Source organism: Glandiceps talaboti, chromosome 20, assembly GCF_964340395.1.
Source record: "Glandiceps talaboti chromosome 20, keGlaTala1.1, whole genome shotgun sequence".
Lineage (NCBI taxonomy): Eukaryota > Metazoa > Hemichordata > Enteropneusta > Spengelidae > Glandiceps > Glandiceps talaboti.
The window spans coordinates 3,356,998-3,376,287 of record NC_135568.1 but is presented as its reverse complement, the minus strand read 5'-3'; the positions used below and the strand labels follow the sequence as shown (position 1 = coordinate 3,376,287).

Below are 19,290 nucleotides of genomic sequence, written 5' to 3'. Positions count from 1 at the left end.
TGGGAAGAATACCTCTCTGCAGTGATACTAAAAACAAATCAATACAAATTGGTAGTAATGTGTTACATTATGTACATAAAACAGAGCACCTTATTTGTCAACAAACACATGGTTTGCTATTGATTTTCTAAACAAGTATATAATTTTACTACATTGTGATATTTTGGCACATGCTGCTCAATTGAGGTAGGCTTCCACACTTGCACATTCTAATCTTAACTTCTCTCGAAACCATATCAGTTTAGAGCCAAAGATGCCTGTGTCACTGGCTTCAAAGCATTCCATATCTTGCACATTAAATCATAGATCCTCGTGGAAGGTCTATGATTAAATATACTCCTAAAATGGCAACTCAAGCGCCTGAAGAAATTGAAATTTATCTGTGGTTTTAATACATGTAACACTAATGGAAGTGTTTATTTTGAAATGAAAATGACCAAATTTGATGATTTTGTTGTTACTCTGTCATACATCTGTGTTTTGGCATACAATGACCTGTAGTCAACCTGGGTATATGAGTGCTGTTACTTTTTGCACTAATTTCAACTATGTGTTTAGTATTTTTGTGAAAATATATTCATGATTCACAAATTTCGCCAAAAAAAGAAAAGATTTTTAAAAGCATAAGTAGAATATCACTCAAAAATAATCTCAAGTGATTCCTTCGTTAGTGGTGCATTATCGAAATAATACCCCGGAGACCGATCTTGATCATTCACTGGCTATCGTTTGTTGTGTTGTACAGGCTAAGCATTCACGGCAATTTTATTGTTCACAAACCCTGCCTAGCCTGTAACAGTTCCTTTTCCGGTTTGACAGACAGTCGCTGGCTTTGCAAGCACTCGGTAACTTTACCCACGAGTTATTCAGAACATTTTCATTAAAGTGTTACGGTAACATATTTGTTATTAATAGTGGGTTCATCGTAAGAATCCGACGGTAAAGTTATTTGGCATACAATCTTCTGTGTCGTTTGGACGAGTAACGTGAAGTATTTCGACTCGAGTGATTCATCCCAAATTATTTGTTATAAATTACTATCCACGATTCTGTGCGAAAAGTAGATGATTCATCACCTAAAACGTAAATAGCCAATTGAGATTTTTATCACTCAAATTTGTTCTGATTGACCATAAAGCTATGGTTTTAGCTCACAGCTAAATTTGCATGTTATGTTTGTACGAACGCCGAATGGACGTGCAAAGTTGAGTCCGAAAACAATAACACACGCTGAACGGTAGGAGGCGAGTTGATTGGCACACGACTTTTGACAGAACACTATCGGTGAAGACAAAGGCTTTGCGTGGGGCAAAGTTGTTTTTGTACAAACATCAAGCACTCTGAGAGCACCTGTTCCAAAGAAATAACCAGTTATTGCAGATGAACGACATAATATGAGGAATTTCACTTACCGAGGTACATCATTATCACTTCAGCTTCGCTCCATCTTGAAATACACTAGTCACGTGATAAGAAGGTATTATTGGACTAAACCACTTTTCACCAAGGGAAAAAAGCTCATTTGGGGGCTCGACTAAAAATGTAGCTGAACGTAGACAATTAAAAAGAAAAAAAAGATACCATATAAAAAATGAAAAGAAGGAATGTAAAAACAAATAAGAATACATTTCATAACAGGAAAAACTTACAAGCCAAGCCACATACAATACGACCTGTTTCAAAAAATATTTCAGTAAAATCTGTACTTTAATATTTTGAAATACATTTTGACTTGTGAGAGTTAAAAATTAACATACTACTTTTAACATTCAGGGAATTGTATTCGCGAATTTATTATTTATTCTACAAGAAGTATACACGTAAAGCTGAATGAAGGTATTTTGCCAATGGAATATGCCAAAGCCATCCGACCGAAGCCGAGTAACCGAACTCCCCTCTTTGTCATAATCGGGTCCGTTCGGCCATGCCCGGAATAATCCGACTAAATGCGATGTCTATCGATCTCCGACGTAGATTCCCGTATGTGTCATGGCGTCCTCCCCACCTTGTTGAGATGCTGTGTGTTGTGGAGTCGAATAGTTAATTTTCCCACGATTTAAAAGGCGCATTTGCCCTAAAATCGACTCCATATACACTAGCATTAATGGTAATGCATGCAAGCAAACATCCAAGGCTCCACGATGGGTAATAATCGTTTTATTTCCTCGATGAATCTATCAGACTGTCCATGACACCATCCGCCATGTTTGTTTCGGATATCTGGAATAAAATCTGATTTTGTTGTCAATTTTTTCTGCGTTTATTCCACCTAATTCGTATGCAGGACACTAACTGAATTTTTATATTTTACCTTTCAGGTATTATGACAGACAACGAGCCCATCCATACCAGGTTTGTAACAGAAGAAAGCTGATATATTGAAGCATAGAGATGACAACCGTGCACCAGCCTGCATCCCCAACAAAATCAATCAAAACATCTCGGAAGACTCCAAAAAATATTATAATTTTCACCAACATGCTAAAAAGTTCTGAATTTTATTCAATATTGTGTAACAAAGAACTCGATTGTTGGGGATTTCGAGGTCTTTGACGATCTGGTGTTAGGTTTACATGTTTGGACTTTGGAAGCCCTATTTTATATTTGATGCCTTGTAAAATTGTATGAGTTCATATTTAGATAGTACAACTTTTACTTCCGCATTGTACAATATACTGACTCTCTGTATGATATTATTCAAATGTCATTCTGGATTTTCAGAATTTTTGTTAGGGAAGCTGTATGTAGACAAAACCATTCTCAGACATTTAAAAAAAAATCTTGACATAGTTTAACATACAAGTAAACATTATGGATGTTTCTATGTAGTTCTTGAAAGTAGTGTTGTAATGGTAAGTCACTGTCACTTCAACAGATTGAAGTGCAGGCTTTCACGCATTAAGGGGTGACGAAAATATCAAGTCCCCGTCCAACCAGTTTTATCAGTGTTATTGTGTTATAGAACTGTCATTGAAGTTTTGAGGTCAGAGGTTAAAGTGTTACATTGGACTTTGGGTTGTTAGATGTTGTTTTTCCCAAAGATTTTGACCGTGTACTTAATGGAATGTAAAAAAGATTAGGAAAGGTTTGGTACATTTCAAAATCCCAATGTACTAAGTGTTTGTCAGTGTAAGGCTGTTGGTGCCTAGATATGACTTGAACAGTGTCAACATACCATTACTGTACTGGTAGGTTTCTGGAACAGAGTTTGAAGTTTGTGAATTGAGTTGCAATCAAATGTCTAATTTCTCTCTTCTCTTTTTTGTTTCCTTCCAACACAGGCGGTTGGGAAGTACCCATCCAAGAGTCAAAGTGGAAACTGTGAGGCAAACGAGAGAAAAGATTCTCCTAGTGTTCGACAAACGGACACACCAAGTAACCGTCATAGCAGTAATAGTGCAAGTCCTAGAACAGCCCATCAAGGGAAACTGCTGCCTCATGTACAAAGGACTAAAGAGAGACAAAGAGGTAAATACTGGCACAAAATAGTCAGTGTCTCTTTCAGCAACCAAGTTTTCAACTGGATGTAAAACTTGACACGGAATTCCAAAAGGAAATATTGACAGGAATATTCCACCAGAGGTGTATGATCCCTGAGTGTTGTTGACAGGTTGTAAAGTGTACCCTTTCTCATCGTCCATCAAAAAAATGACTGGTCTGGTTTGCGAGAAGGCCATTCTATGAACTGGATATGTGTAGTTGAAAACATTTACATGATGGATATCATCACGTAATTTATAATCTATGGATGGTTCCAAACTTAGAAATCACTGATTACTAAGTTGGTTATCTCAAAGTCCGACAATAACTTAAACATCAGGAATGGAATTTCTGTTACCTGGAGAATTTTGAGTGTTATATTTTGTGTCAATGATAGTCAACATGGATCATATTTAGTGGTTGTATGTTGACAGTGTGATCATTCGTAAACAGTACCATGCATTTGCAGTTTGGTTTATTGATTATCAAAATTGTCATTCTCAACAAGTATCTATCTCCCTTTACTGTCACATTAAGCTGTATGTATACTTGTACCTCAAAGTTTATTTGGTATAACTGAATTTTTGAATGGTAAAGTCAACACAATTCTAGTTGACTTTCTGTCAGTTCCTGGTCTGAAAGATAAGAAAATACCAAAAAATTTGAAAAATGTACCTGTCTCTCAGTTAGATGCACATCAAATTTGTCGAGGGTCATCAGATATCCTTCAGTAAGCTGTGATTCAAAGATTGGAAGGAACTTTCTTTTAGAAAGCATCCTGTCCTAGTGTGCAGATTATCTAAAAAAATGATGGCTTGCATTGTAGGTTTTGAAAATCATCTTGTAGTACATGAATGATACAAGTACAGAAAGGTGGGATTTGTTAGTGCAAATTGTACACTAGAATATTCCAAACTACAGCTAAAGAAAAGTGCTCTTTTCAGATGTGACATTTTTTGGTACAAAACAAAGAGCCTTTTGGATAGCTGATAGGCAGCTGCATTATTTTGGTATTTTGAAATACTGTTTATTTGGACACATGGCACCTTCATATTATATAATACTAAGCAGAGAATACCTAAATTTGTAACATATTTGAAATCTCACGAATCGGCCATTATAATGAAAATGTTGTTTTCTAAAATATGGTTTTAGAAACTTTGTTAACATGTTGAAGATTCAAGTGCTGTTCACAGAGTACCTAACCACCCCTCCTCCCCCCTCCCCAGTATAGCTGGGAAATGTTTGTAACATGGCCCCATTTAGACATTTCACCCTACTGCCCGCTCCTAAAACTACACAACCTACCCTTTATACATGATGATTGGTAAAGTTAGCAAGTCCCCATAACAACTGGGCCTTGAAACCAAATTTGGTAGGTAAACAACCCCCCCCCCCCTCCAGATTTAGAACTATAGAAATGTTGAAGGAGATGACAGCCACTAACTAAAAAAATGTGATCAAAGCAACATTGTATACCAGAGATATCAAATGAGCTACTTCAATATAGTTACACCATATTAGCAGTTTTTGTACAAGTATTCAATAGGTGATTCTCAAATTCTCAGTCTTGCCTGATAACACATGTATTTCTGTACTGTTCATATCTGTATGTACTCTCTGTGTTTGGCATAGTTTATTGCAGGTAAAATATGTTGATACTAGTTGATTTGTCCAATTGAAACAACAAAAGTGGCAAGAATGACACACAGTCGCCAAGAAAACAGGGGGGTCAATAATTTGAGTGGGCCATAACGTGTGAATAAGGAGGTGTTACTGATTTGTCTAGGTCAGCATAGATTGGTATGGTAGAAATTTTAATTGAGTTTAATAACAAAAACATACATGACATGGTAGTGATGTAAGATTTGAACCACCATTTCTGTTTATCATACTTACAAAATGACCAAATCCTGTCCACAATACTAATGTTGTAAAGTTACTATTGTCAATCTGGGGATCTCTGTTTTCCAATGTTATATACAATAGATGCTGTGCATGAGATTTTCTACATATATTTGGATTGACAATACCTCTGTTCATACAACTACAGAAACGCCTCCGGGCATAAAACCCAGGATTACTACAGTTCTTGTGACCACAAATGCTTTCTTCAACCACCTTCACTAGAAGGTCTCCTGAAACTGATATCTTGTTGTAGTGAGCACCACACCAAGTTCAGCCAGTCAATGTATTATTGCAAACTGGGCGTACATGTTGCGTTACAACTTGATATTTACTAGCAGGTGATTCCTAAGTGTGTAGCTTCAGTGGTTGTCTGATGCATATGTCCAGGTGAAATGTATTCATTTGTTGACAAACATGATGTGCAATGTCATTATATCCAGTGTTGTTCCACTATGTTTTGGCAAGTTCTAACCTTCACATTGGATGTGCCTTATTTGCATAATGTACAGGATTCACTTCTAAAGGGAAAAGTTCCTAGTGTAAATGAAGTAAATGTCAGCTCAGATTTGCAGAAACAAATTTTTGTTTGCACATCCCAAGTTTTACTGGCTTGGTTTTTGTAGCATGGGACTTCTAGTAGACCTTGTTGTTCAGTGTATCAGGCTTCTAAAAACACTGAGTAATAGCTGATAGCGTAGCATGAATATCGTATCTTAGAGACTACACCCAAAGATGCATCTGTGTAAAATGAATGTCTATCAAAGTTTCTTCAATATTTTATTGTAGAATGAAAACTTCAACTAGTTTGAGGTTGATGAGGAACAAAACTTATTCAAAAGAATAAGGAGATGCAGAAGATTTAGAATTTAGAATATCTCTCTCTTCATCAACAGTGTGTTTGCTAAGGTAGAGGAACCCTGGTAACAAAGAGGGGAAAGGGATAAAAGTTGCATAGTTTCCCATCTACAACCCTGATAAAATGACAAGGGAACCCTGGTAGATTTTACCTGCTTACTGCTCTTGACAAAAATACTAAGCAGGTCACCTGATAACAGAATTTTCTTTTCTTCTTTGAAATTCTTAGGTTCTAGTGGATCACCGTCAGAGAATAGTGTTACTCATCAGTCTGCTACAAATTCAAATAGCAGTGACCGTTATACTAACCATGATAGAAATCTTAATGAGGTAAGTGTGAATTTATCTTCTGTGCGTGGAAGTCATATTTAGCCAAGTGAACTGTTTCAGCTGTAGTCGTCTTTGACTTAGCAACAAGACCCCTTATGTCACTTGTATTTTCCTTGTCAGAGCACAGACAAATATCAGGGAATGATAGTGTTCTCACAAAGTTTGAAACCCTGGTACCTGTAATTGTAATGTGAACAGTATGAATCAACTGAATTACCTGTCTACTAGTCATTGATGGTTCTGTGTACACTGATTTGATGTCTGTATGTAAACAGTATGAATCAACTGAATTACGTGTCTACTAGTCATTGATGGTTCTGTGTACACTGAATTGATGTCTGTATGTAAACAAAATGAATCAACTGAATTACCTGTCTACTAGTCATTTATGGTACTGTGTACTGATTTGATGTCTGTATGTAAACAGTATGAATCAACTGAATTACCTGTCTACTAGTCATTGATGGTACTGTGTACACTGACTTGATGTCTGTATGTAAACAGTATGAATCAACTGAATTACCTGTCTACTAGTCATTGACGGTTCTGTGTACACTGACTTGATGTCTGTATGTAAACAGTATGAATCAACTGAATTACCTGTCTACTAGTCATTGATGGTACTGTGTACACTGACTTGATGTCTGTATGTAAACAGTATGAATCAACTGAATTACCTGTCTACTAGTCATTGATGGTACTGCGTACACTGAATTGATGTCTGTATGTAAACAGTATGAATCAACTGAATTACAAAATGTACCTGTGTACTAGTCATTGATGGTTCTATGTACACTGGCTTGATGTCTGTGTGTAAATAATCAGGTACAGACCTGATAGTATCTTTGTCAATAAAAGCTAAATGTAAGATGCTGATACTGATTGTTGACAGGTGATCATGCTGCAGCAAGTAGAACAAAACAAATGTTAAAATAATGAAAAAATGCAGAATTACTTGGTGTGTGGGTAGGGGATTGGGGGTGTTAGCTCCAATAACAGCTACTAGGACAGTAAGCTTTATGTATCAGAGAGGATTCTTACTGGAGTTATTGTTAAAAGGATATTAGTTCATAGAAATCCAAACTGTTAGTTAACCCTGAGACATAACTATAAATGGGGGAACACACATGGATATGCATAGTTTGTGATACCCACAAGGGAATGTAAAGGCTACACCTACATTGGTAATTCTTTCCCATTGGTAGCTTGACCTGTCATTGCAGTGAATAAATACCCTACAGGCATTCTTCCCAAATTGTAAGGACATTGATATGATGGGTACCAGTGTAGTTGAGCTGTTTTGAATATGTTTCTAGTACTTGTTTCAACACATCAGGAGTTTATAGAAGTGTATTCTGTTGTTTGAGGTTGCTGGTACAACTAATCACATATAATTAAAACATTGTTTTGTACCACTTATCATTAACAGAAAATTTTAGTTTTTTTTAATGTAAATATGTATAAAAAGAAAATCAACGGTAGTTATTACATTATGCATGATCATATTTGGGTGAATTTGTATACATTATTGTTTAACAACAAATAGTTATTACTAGAAGAGAAAAAATTATTCTCAGAAATAGTATTTCTTTCAGACTCGATACATAATTGTTTGTTTTCTCGGTGCTAAATGTATAAATAAGAAATTAAAGATGCAGTCGTACTGAATTATGCACTCTCTTATTTGTGGGTATCACAAACTGTATTCACCAGTGTGTAACTCCATTTGAGAACAATATGCCACCAATAGTATGTCGTATTGTGATACTATGTGCCAGAGACCATAAATTACCTATTGTAGGAGAAAAGAGAAACCCAACCCTTAGACAGTGTATCTAATGTATTGTTAAAGGGTATTGTGTGGTAAGGACTGTAAATAATGATGGCAAATATTGTTGTGAACACCCTCCTGTTAATGGACTTTCTTAGAATGTTTTGAATTTGGGAATTCCTTCAAATAGACTGTGTAAAACTAGTCAGAAGTTCAAACATGAACATTGCATTCACTGCTAATACAAAAAACTATAGGTGTATAACGATAAGGTATATGTTTGTGATTGTGTGGTGATTGAGGGTGGTTGAGAAGAGTATACATGTGTGTGAGCAGTGATCGTGGATGGTTGGGAAAGTGCATACTGGTACTTGTGATTGTATAGGGTCATTGGTATATGGTTTGCAGAGTGCATACATGTGTGGTGATTGGTGATGACAGGGATAGTGCATACATCTGTGGTGATTGTGAATGGTTGGGAAAGCGCATATGTACATGTGTGTGTGTTTCTGTGCATGTGTGTGTGTGTGTGTGTGTGTGTGTGTGTGGATGGTTGGGAAAGCATGTGTGTGTGTGTGTGTGTGTGTGTGTGTGTGTGTGGTTATGGATGGTTGGGAAAACATACATGTGTGTGTGGTGATTGTGGATGGTTGGGAGAGTGCATACCAATACTTGTGATTGTAAATTTGTATATAGTTGGCAGAGTGCATACACGTGTGGTGATTGGTAATGGCTGGGAGACTGCATACATTGTTGGTGGTTGGGAGACTGCACACCTCTGGGAATCAGTTGCAGGCAAATTATTAATAGTGTATAGCAGTGAAAATTTATCAAGTGCTACAGTAGTTAGTTCAAGGCCAGTTAAGTTTCAGTTGAACTAGAGAATTTGAGATGATAATTTCTCTTTAGTAACAGTCCATTTTATATTTCTCAGACTTTGGAGAAGCTTAATAAGGCCTGTAAGGAGTGGTCAGAGCACATCAGTTCTTCAAATAAAAAATATTTTTATAACTGTCGAACAGAAGTTTCACAGTGGGAAAAGCCCAAGGAATGGGCACAGAGGTAAGTTCTAATTTTGTTTCTGTGAAATTATATTTCTTTGGGAATGTTAATAGATATCAAAACCAAGTGTATGTAGAAGTATACTGACTGTGTGTCTGCAGGGTAGTGTTTACTAGATTCTGTCCTGAGTGAATATTGGATGTAATGACTTTAATGGTCCCTAAAGTAAAAGTGAAAATAGGTGTTTTGAACAGTAGACTCTTTGTTGATGTTTGCATGGCTATATCAGTGTGTGAATGAACAAAATAAAAGTAATTGCAGTGTACAATAAATCAGAACGTACCATGTGCAACCCCCATTGTAAATAAGGTGATGAATGGTGTAACTTCTTTGTTGATTCAAAATGGCTTTATGCTGAGGCAGAAAATTATTTCCTCTTCTCAATCCTATTAGCTTGGTACATAGAGCTGGAAATAAGATTTTCGCTTGACACAAAATTGTTGCCACCAATGTATACACATTCATCGTGTTTTCATCTTCAACTCTGTTGTTTTCAACACTTACCACATTACTATAAATTGTTTTCTTTCATCAGGGAATTATTACTCAAAGAATTACAGAAACTCAAGGAGAAAAGAGAGTCTGGCAGTATCAGATCAAAAGAAAAACTTGTCAGTAGAGAAACACCACCTAGCAGTAGTGTCAGCAGTAGCACTAGTACAAAAGGTAAGACCTTTACAGAAGGGCTATCCTTCTAATCACCCCAGATAAGGTATAACCGCAACTACAGATACTCTAGTCTTGGTTACCCAGACCCTTACAGGAAGGCTATCCTTCTAATCACCCCAGATTAGGTACCATCACAACTACAAATAATCTGGTCATGGTTACCCAGACCCTTACAGGAGGGCTATCCTTCTAATCACCCCAGATTAGGTATTACCACAACTACATATAATCTAGTCTTGGTTTCCCAGACCCTTACAGGAAGGCTATCCTTCTAATCACCCTAGATTAGGTATTACCACAACTACGAATAATCCCACAGTCCTTTGCAGCACAGCATGTCCATTTTGAACAATTGACAGAGACAGTAATGTATGACAAATCTTGGCATCGGCACTAAAATGACCTTAACTATGTCTTAATTTCCAGGCTCAGAGCAGAAGCATTCCAGTGACCATAGTAGACCCATTATACAGCAGTCTAGTGGAAGACAACATGATAGACAACATAGCAGTAGTAGTAGTAGCAGCAGTAGTAGTCAAACCCAACAGAAATCCATGTCGTCAGCATTATCTAGAAGTAGCGTGTCTGAGTCACCTCAACACAAAAATTCATATGGCAGATACGATATGGTGCGATCCTCATCAATGGACACCTCAAAGACAATACATAGGCATAACATGGGTAAGTGATATCAACAATGCTGTGTTCACTGTTCTGTATTTTAATAAGATATGAGGGGAGCTTTTATTTTCAATATCAAACATGTAAAATCGGATGAACCTTTTGAAGGGTTTTCATCGTGATTACTTGGTCAGAATACTTTATGATAAAGTACAAAATAATAATTACATGCAATAGTGATTAGAATATTGAGGGATGGGGATGAAGGGGTTGACTAAAGGAGGGGGCCAAAATGAAGTGGCGTCTATTCATGTGTTCTTAATTGTAGAAAGCACATTATTGACTAAATGGCCAGTCCATAGCAAAGGTATTGCTTGCAACATCACACTTGAAAAGCCAGTTGATTTTTATCTACAGCGTTTTACAAATATTGTGTTCATTCTATTATCAGAATCACCTCTTGAAAGAGAGATGTCATCTCCAACAACCCCACAGTCGACAAGTTCACGGCATTCTCAGCCGCTAAGATCACCCCTAGTACAGAAACACTTATCCAAATCACCAGTAGTTGTAAATAGTAGCAATCAACAGGGTCCAAGGAATGAAGAGCTTTCACACAATGGTAAGAATCAAAGTCATTCCTTTCTCAAACTAGTCTTTGTTAACTTTACTCTGTATGAACACGACAAACCTTAGTGTCTTACCGGTATGTGTTTAGATGGTTTCGTCACTGTATTAGTGTTTTTCCACCAGTCTAGGAGTGAGGCTAACCGTTTTTGTGAATCCAAACAGAATTATTGATTCAAAGTTGACTATGGGTGTATGATTCTTTTTATGGCATTCTAGCTATTGTTACCTTTGTTGTATTTCATTTGATCGCCTTACAGTAAACACCCATAAAACATACATTTTTAGAAAGCTATTGATCTCCTTTACATATTTTTAACAGACTTCATTAACTTCACTGGTAACAAACTGTTAAAATTGACGGTATTTTGTTTTCCTGTAGAATAAGCATACATGTCTGAAGTACAGAATCCAAGATTAAAAAATGCTTGTGGCATACAGTTTTGGCTACGTCTAATGAAATTGATTCTTACTAGCCATCTGTAAAATGTACTAAAAAACCCAAACAAACTAAAATGTACCAGACATTGCTACAGAACACGATATTGTTGCTATTTTTTCTGTGTAAGCACAATTCCAAATATTCTATTTTCTGACTTGCAGGCCAATCTTTTCAACAGCGGTTAAATCAAGTTGAAAAGTGTCTTACAAATGGTGAGTATACATTTCTGTGGCTATCTACAACTCATCCAACCTGTCAAATATATACCCATTTTGTCCTCAACCCTTTAATGACTTGGTTTCTGTAATATGCAATTACACTCTAAATATAAGGTGTCAGACTTTAATTCAATAATGAAGTCTGAGTTGTCAAAGACTGATACAAATATGACTAGCTGTTTTCTGCAATAAATATGATTTTACAAATACTTGATGTCTATGCTGATACAAGTTACAGTATTTTCCCTTTAACAGTATTGGTATTTTTGACAAGTTTTGTAAAATCGGTATGTTAGCCTAGTCAAGTGTTTATGTCAGAAGAACTCTTACTAATCATTAGTTGGTTTTCCTGATCCAAAGTGTATTTGTTCAAGATGACGTTGCATATGTGGTTACTTAACTTTTAGGCTTGTTTTGTCTGTATTATATTCAAAATACCATTTTCATCATGAATTGGAAAGACCTGTTGACCTCTTTAATTGTGAGTGATTTTAGAGAGCAAAGACTAAACCCCATCAATGACAGAAAGGGATTGTACTTACAGATCCTGGGTACTGTTTGGTGACGACCATCTCAAAGTAGGATGTGCACAACTGTCTGCACGTAAAGAATACATTGCAATGTATCTTGGAACCAGCAGCAGGTCTAGAGACCAAATATTTTTGAAATGGACAGCATAAATTATATCTGATATTTACTCCTGTCTTAGCTTGTCAGTCAAAGAAGAACTGTAATTTTATGGTCACTTTATTTCATACATAAAATCTGATAACATTATTTTATTTGTTTCAGTGTTAGCAGCAAATCAGACTTCACCAATGTCACTAGCATCGATATCATCCGATGTATCATCACCACAGTTTTCTCCACATACTTCAACAACCCATTTGTCAACTCCTACAGTCAATTCGGTGAAAACAAAGCATCCAGTACATGACGAAGGAAGTCCCACATCCCCAGCCCACAGTAATAAATCATCATGGTGAGTAAATAACTCTTGTTATGATACAACAAAGATCTGACAACACTAACATTACACCTGACCTTATTCATGTTTTGTGTGAGTCAGTATGTCTGAAGTGTTGTACCTATTGTAGTATTACACTTCAACCTAACGGCAATTTATTTTCAACGTCATGGTCAAGATTTGTTGCCAAAAATTTGCAAATGATGTAGTCCAAATGTATGTTACTGTTTTGAAGGATGTATGCAAGGTTGAGCAGCCTCTGTACAGCTTTTGTCTACAACACATGGTCATATCCAGACCTTACAGACCCAGTTTGGATTAGAATTAAAATTTCAGTGTGAAAAACAGTTTTCTCACAGAGCTGTAGAAAAAGTTATTCCAGAACAAAAGTATGCTACATGTAACTGTTATGACTCCACTGATAAGATAACACTGATGCCAGAATCTGGAATTGAAACATTAGCCTTTATAGAATATCATCCCTGCTTGACAGTGGAGACACATATGCAAAGAAATTGTACCCACTGATGACTAGTCCCTGCCACAAAAGGGTATGCTTTATTTAAAAACATTATGTAACAACTAACAGTTCAGTGTTTGTTTTGATTCCAGCCTAGAAAGTCCAGTTCACAGTGTCAGTAGCACTACATCAGGAGTACCACATAGTAACCCACCAGCCACGCCCAGTGTACCACCAACAGTAGCGTTATCACCCTCATTAATTCAATATTATAATGAAGAACTAATAACGCATGTATCGGGATGGCCGTCAGAAATGATAGAACGACAGGTGAGTGACGCTTTCTACGGATAGCAGTGATTGTCACTTTCTACAGTTAGCAGTGATTTGATGCAAATGTCTCTATCACAATTGCAAAAGTGTAACGTAAATAAATCATATTCCTAGAATCCTTAGTATGTTTTTACTAAGGTTGTGAGCTCTGGCAAGTATTGGAGAAATCTGACAAAACTAGCATAGTGTTCTATATACTAAGTACCAAGACTTTGGTGGGAACAGTTATAAAGTGAAATGGCATGTGTTGGTGGAGTTTGCCTACCTAATTACTACCGTTATAAAATACATTAAAAAATAAAGTTATTCCAATGCATATTGTATATCTGTGTCTCTTTAGATAATTCTGTAACGTGTTAGTGGTAGCAAACTGCAATGATAATTAATGTGTGTAATGGAAAACTTGAAATATGTGCATACGCATGTGCACACAAACACACACACAATATATATATTCTTATCCATAATAATTGCTCACCAAGATAATATTACAAATACTTATCCCAACTCGGTAAAACTATGTAGTGGACTCACAGACAAACATTCTCATAAATACAGCACTGTTGTACTGATACACTCTCTCTTGCTAATCCTTTCATTATAGGCTCAGAGGGTTTCTGAGGACTCACACCAGCTTGGCAGTCTTACTGGTTCACAGATATCAGTAGATTTAAAATTTGCAAGATCTCTTGTCAGAGTTTCTGAAATACAGGCAACATTACAAGAACAAAGGTAAGTGTGTTGAAAACTGAATGAAGACATTATATCATTGCCAGTGATTGATAGAGTCATATAGGTCAAATGATATGACCAGCTTAGAATATGGAAGTTGCCAGACTTGATATACAGAGATGCTGGCTCATGGTGTTTGTTCTATCATTGGCTTTATAATTTCCCTCATGTAAATTGGTATATGACTATTGTATGTATATTAGTAGGTGCTAGGTAGTATACACTACGTAAATCTTTATGTGCTCACATTTTAAAAAAACAAATGATTATAAAAAAATAAAAAATAATGAGAACACAATACTGCACAGAGAATAGTTGTCCACTTGCTTTCTCATGAACTGTTCTTTTAGAATTGCTCACATTTGAATTAAATGAATCATCTATAAATGAAAAACCTGACAACACAGCAGTGTGCCCTCTAACAATAGCCAAATTTTGTTGTTGTGCGTCAAAATGAGAAAAACTGGGATTTGTTGTGAGTCACCACATAGTAAGAGATAGGAAAACACCAAATTTTGGTGCATCACTAGAAATTGTGTGCGTCAGTGGCATGTCAAATTGGCTTACAGGGCACACTGCAATACAGTAATGCACAGAGAAGTTGAAAGGATTATCAACTGCTTGCTAAGAAACCCTTTCAGTTACTAAAATACTGTATTTCTGTTTGTTTTGTAGGATTTTATTTCTTCAACAGCAAATCCGAGAACTAGAGAAGCTAAAGAACGAGAGTAATGCAGGTACATAGCAGAACCTCAGTCTGATATAGTTGCATTATTGTATTAATTTATATGTCATTGGAACTGTTATACAGAACAAGATGTAATATAGCACCGACTTAGGCAGCCTTTATCCAACTGTTTGACAAGTGGAGAACCCCTTAAGTTGGGGAAATATGTAACCCTAAGCAAAGCTATTGTAATGTACTTGGGATGGATGCATCAAGGTAGTAGCAATGGTTGCTGCCTTGGAGTAAATTTTCATGCAAAATTCTTACGGAGTCTTGAATTCTATAAATAACAATAATTGTGTGTAAACAGAGCTGATATAACTATAGTTGTGTTGAAGACAACTGTAGAATATGCCCATGATTGGAATTTTAGGATAGTAATATCCTTATGTCCATGATGAATTGGAATTGTAGGATAGAAAGATCCATGTTATATTATGCCAGGTTGTGATGAACTGATTCTAAGGACACTGGAGTGCTTCAGTGTACCAATGTACAACCTGCAAAAAAAACAAAACAGTAGAATGTTTACTTGAATGAAGTGAGCTAACGAAGGAGTTAACACAATGATTAGGTAAAAACAACAAACATTTTCCCAACTCAACATTTTTTGCATAAAAAGAGTAACATTGAGTGAGATTTGTAAATGTGCAAGTATGATGTTCGTTGAATGTCAAGCTGAGGAAATGTTGAGTCACTATCATATGATTCCTATGTACACTATGGTTATAGCAGCTCTGTGTGGTGTTTGTGTCCAATGTGGCCATGCTGGTTACAATCAACTCCGCTTTATTTGAGTGTTTATTGATACGCAACAGAATTGTACAATGGATTTAGAGAATATCTGGAAACATAATTTTACTACAGATGTTGGTAGTTTGCTTGAATTGAGGCACTTGTAGTGTACTGGATGAATTTGTGTCACCACAAAAAAGCGGATGTAGTAGTAGGGTCAGATTGGAATTTGAAGGGGGTCTCTCAAACATGCACTCTCGAAATGTCTATCCCTGACCTGTATTCTCCAAGTGACTATCCCTGACCTGTACTCCCTAAGTGACTATCCCTGACCTGTACTCCCTAAGTGACTATCCCTGACCTGTACTCCCTAAGTGACTATCCCTGACCTGTTGGTAGCCAACTTGGGCTACATGCAATGATTTAGAAGATGGAAGATTTGAAGGACATGAAAGTATTTTAATAATATAGTAAAAATTTCCAGTGGGTCCTCTGTTTTCAGTTCAGGAATATAGGACTACTGTACTGTCACCATCCTTGAGCTATCAACAAAATGTTAATTTCAAGCTCTGAACTATTGTACTAGTGGGTATGAAAACAATGGAAATAACCTACCAACATCTGTAGAATTATTATGTATGATAGATATCTTGAATCTATTGTAATTCAGATTGAGAAGAAATCAGACAAAGATGTCATGAAATGTATGTTGGTTAAGGAATCAATGAAATGGAATGAAAACATTGATACTGTTATGGGTCTGGTCAAAGTTGGAAGCAAAAAAATTGAAGAAAAAATCTGAAAACTCTTTCAAAGGGTTGGTTTTGTTGTATTTCAGTGTTAATTTTCTTTTGTGTCATTTTTACATGTAAAAAAATTTCCAAGACTTCTGAATTCCCTGTTGTCATTTTAGGCCATGTTATGAAAAGTTTTTGTTTCCCAAACCACAATCAGATGTTTTATTAGAGTTTGCAATTGTACTTACACGTTGCCACTGCCAGATGGGAAATACTAGTACGCCACTTTGCTAACATTAGGGATATCCACACAATTGTGCCTGTGTCCGTAAAATATACAAAAAAAAAGTGATTTAGGGAAAGACATACAGACACAGGGATATTTGTACAGTCTTACATGTAATATATATATTAACTGTAAACTCTGTCATTTTGGTTGTAGAGCTATCCCTTTTTCTTGTACAGAATCATAATCCCTTTTTTTTGGTCTTTTTATCAGAACAAAAAATGATGGAGTTTACAGAATCACGTTAGCTTATACTAGGTTGGGGTTTGTGTGTACGTTTTGTGTAAAACTACCAGCAGCCAGTAGCATAATATACAACTGTTCTGTGAATGAGGAAAAACTGCGTATGGAACAAAAAAAAGTTTGTACAAGGGTTTCAAGCTGATTACTAAATAACAAAGAGAGTTTTTGTTATGTGTATTGTTATCTGCATTTTTATGCTATTATGAAGTCTGCCAGAAAAAGGAAAATACATGTGCATTTTGCCTACCTCTATGAAAATGATTTTAGTCTATTCATTAAGTTCATAAGCAAGGGGGGTGGGGGGGGGGATGCGGGTCAGCTGTTCAAAGGCGTTTCATTTTCTGTACATTTTGATGTAGAGTAACTTATTGAATTTAAATTTATTTTTGAAAAATTATTTTTGCCTTTTATGTTGTCTTCTTAGAGCCATTGAAATTTTGAATGCAAACATTTATGATTCAGCACAACTTATGATGAGTCTGCTATGAAACTTTTAGAAAAGGGAAATAAAAGGGAAGAAATTCTACATACGTGCATAGAGGGCGCCCTATTAGATGTATATACAATAAACAAAGATTCTTTTGTGTAATCTCTGAATAATTTGTCAGATTTTTTTTGCACCACTAATGTATTTATGGGATTACTTTGTGGTGGATTTTTCCCTTCATTATGTTAAAACGATGCTTTTATGATTTTCAAATTGAAATGGAAATAAATATCTGTTGTAGCTGCTAATTTGAAGTAAGGAAAATGAACAACTTGGACTAATCAGGAAATGATTGTTACCATGGCAATGGGTAAACAACCTCTTGCATAATTCAGAGTACATTACCAATTTATGAGAGAGAGTGATGACTATCTCTGAACAACAAGGGGGGTACAACTCTAGTTATCCATGTTTTGTTGTTGTACCTGTCTATTTCTCTGTTTTGCATTGCTTTTCTACATGACACATGTATTGTACGTTTGGAGTTGTGATCAACAGTTTAGGTGTATTCTGTGTTTCACTTGCCAGTTTCACCAAGTTTGCTCTTACAGGCAATATTATCCAGTAGTAGCCAGCTGTCCATACTGTTAACCTTTCACCCTATTCAAGCAAAAACATTGTACCAATAAACGTATACCATCAAATAATAAACAAAACACAAAAACTGAAAATAAAGTAAGTGAGTGTACCAGATTGTATCAGATTGTAGCATTGGGGCAGTTTTTCAGTTGTCGTATGGATTTTCAATCTGCCTAATGAAGATAACTGATGTAAAATGTACTCACACAGATTAGGATATTTCTTAACAAAAAATGACCACTTTAATGTCATTTAGTTCTTGTTTTGCAATCAGTCCAGTTGTAGGTGCATTTCATGTTAATTCAAAATTGTGCTTTCAGAACTGAGCCACAATATATTTACCATCTACAAAGTGTTTGCACAAAAACTCAGCAGTTGCTATTTGTATTGTGTAGATAATTTATTTCTTGTGTATATTTCAAATTTTTAAAAAAAGAGAAACAATCTGTTGCTCATTTGTTTCACAGCAAGCTTGAAATTCTTGTACAAATTCAGCTGTATTTTTTTTATTGACATTGTTGAAACCTGAGTTGCTATTTTGGGACTTAGCATAGTTTTCTTGGTCTTTAGTTAATCTTTTCACATACTGTATGCTATAGTCATCACTATAACAAATAAAGTGTAATATTGACTTGTTTTAATAGCTTCAATGTGTCATTATTACAATGATGATGGCAAGTTAGCCATCGCTAGCTAACTTAACACAGACACACACAATGGAAAGTCAGCTATTGGCCAGCTAACATGGACACAACACATGATGTCAACTCAGCTAGCTAACACTTACATGTGATGATAAGTCAGCTATCAGCTTGCTAACGTTGACACAACAATGGCAAGTCAACTACTGATCAGCTGGCTAACACAAATTATGACAAATAAACTTGGCTAGCTAAGAGAGCCATCAGAAATTACAGGAATGAGAGAAATCAATGTGTTGTGTAAACTGTAATTTTGATTTCATTTTGTGAATAGGGGCCCTCCTCAATTTCCTGTCAGTATAATATGACCCTCCCTGTGT

The 19,290-nt window shown here is 36.0% G+C and overlaps 2 protein-coding genes across 3 annotated transcripts in view; one reads left to right on the top strand and one right to left on the bottom strand.

Annotated features, from left to right (window-relative positions):
- The window catches only part of LOC144450733 (MAGUK p55 subfamily member 7-like), a 51,582-nt gene extending 50,139 nt beyond the window's left edge, over positions 1-1,443 (bottom strand). The window contains exon 1 of the mRNA XM_078141427.1: positions 1,413-1,443. The gene's annotated coding sequence lies outside the window, so the exon portion shown is untranslated. The remainder of the gene's footprint in view (positions 1-1,412) is intronic.
- Positions 1,444-1,993: 550 nt separating this feature from the next.
- LOC144450802 (WW domain-containing adapter protein with coiled-coil-like) lies at positions 1,994-18,883 on the top strand. 2 transcript variants are annotated; one of them, XM_078141531.1, is made up of 13 exons: positions 1,994-2,145; positions 2,319-2,352; positions 3,282-3,468; positions 6,473-6,573; positions 9,279-9,406; positions 9,942-10,063; positions 10,502-10,756; positions 11,148-11,318; positions 11,927-11,977; positions 12,776-12,965; positions 13,563-13,740; positions 14,348-14,475; positions 15,151-18,883. In XM_078141531.1, the coding sequence occupies exons 1-13, from the start codon at positions 2,105-2,107 to the stop codon at positions 15,218-15,220; spliced, it is 1,656 nt and encodes a 551-aa protein (XP_077997657.1). In that variant the 5' UTR covers positions 1,994-2,104; the 3' UTR covers positions 15,221-18,883. The 2 variants fall into 2 exon arrangements, with proteins under 2 accessions (XP_077997657.1, XP_077997656.1); XM_078141530.1 differs by having other exon boundaries at positions 9,942-10,072.
- Positions 18,884-19,290: the final 407 nt, after the last annotated feature.

Bases quoted from the DNA above. Each gene is read 5' to 3' on its own strand.
- LOC144450802 (XM_078141530.1), top strand. From the start codon at position 2,105: ATGGTAATGCATGCAAGCAAACATCCAAGGCTCCACGATGG. The intron at 9,407-9,941 runs GTAAGTTCTAAT...TTCTTTCATCAG, and splicing joins CCCAAGGAATGGGCACAGAG to GGAATTATTACTCAAAGAAT. The intron at 11,319-11,926 runs GTAAGAATCAAA...TCTGACTTGCAG, and splicing joins TGAAGAGCTTTCACACAATG to GCCAATCTTTTCAACAGCGG.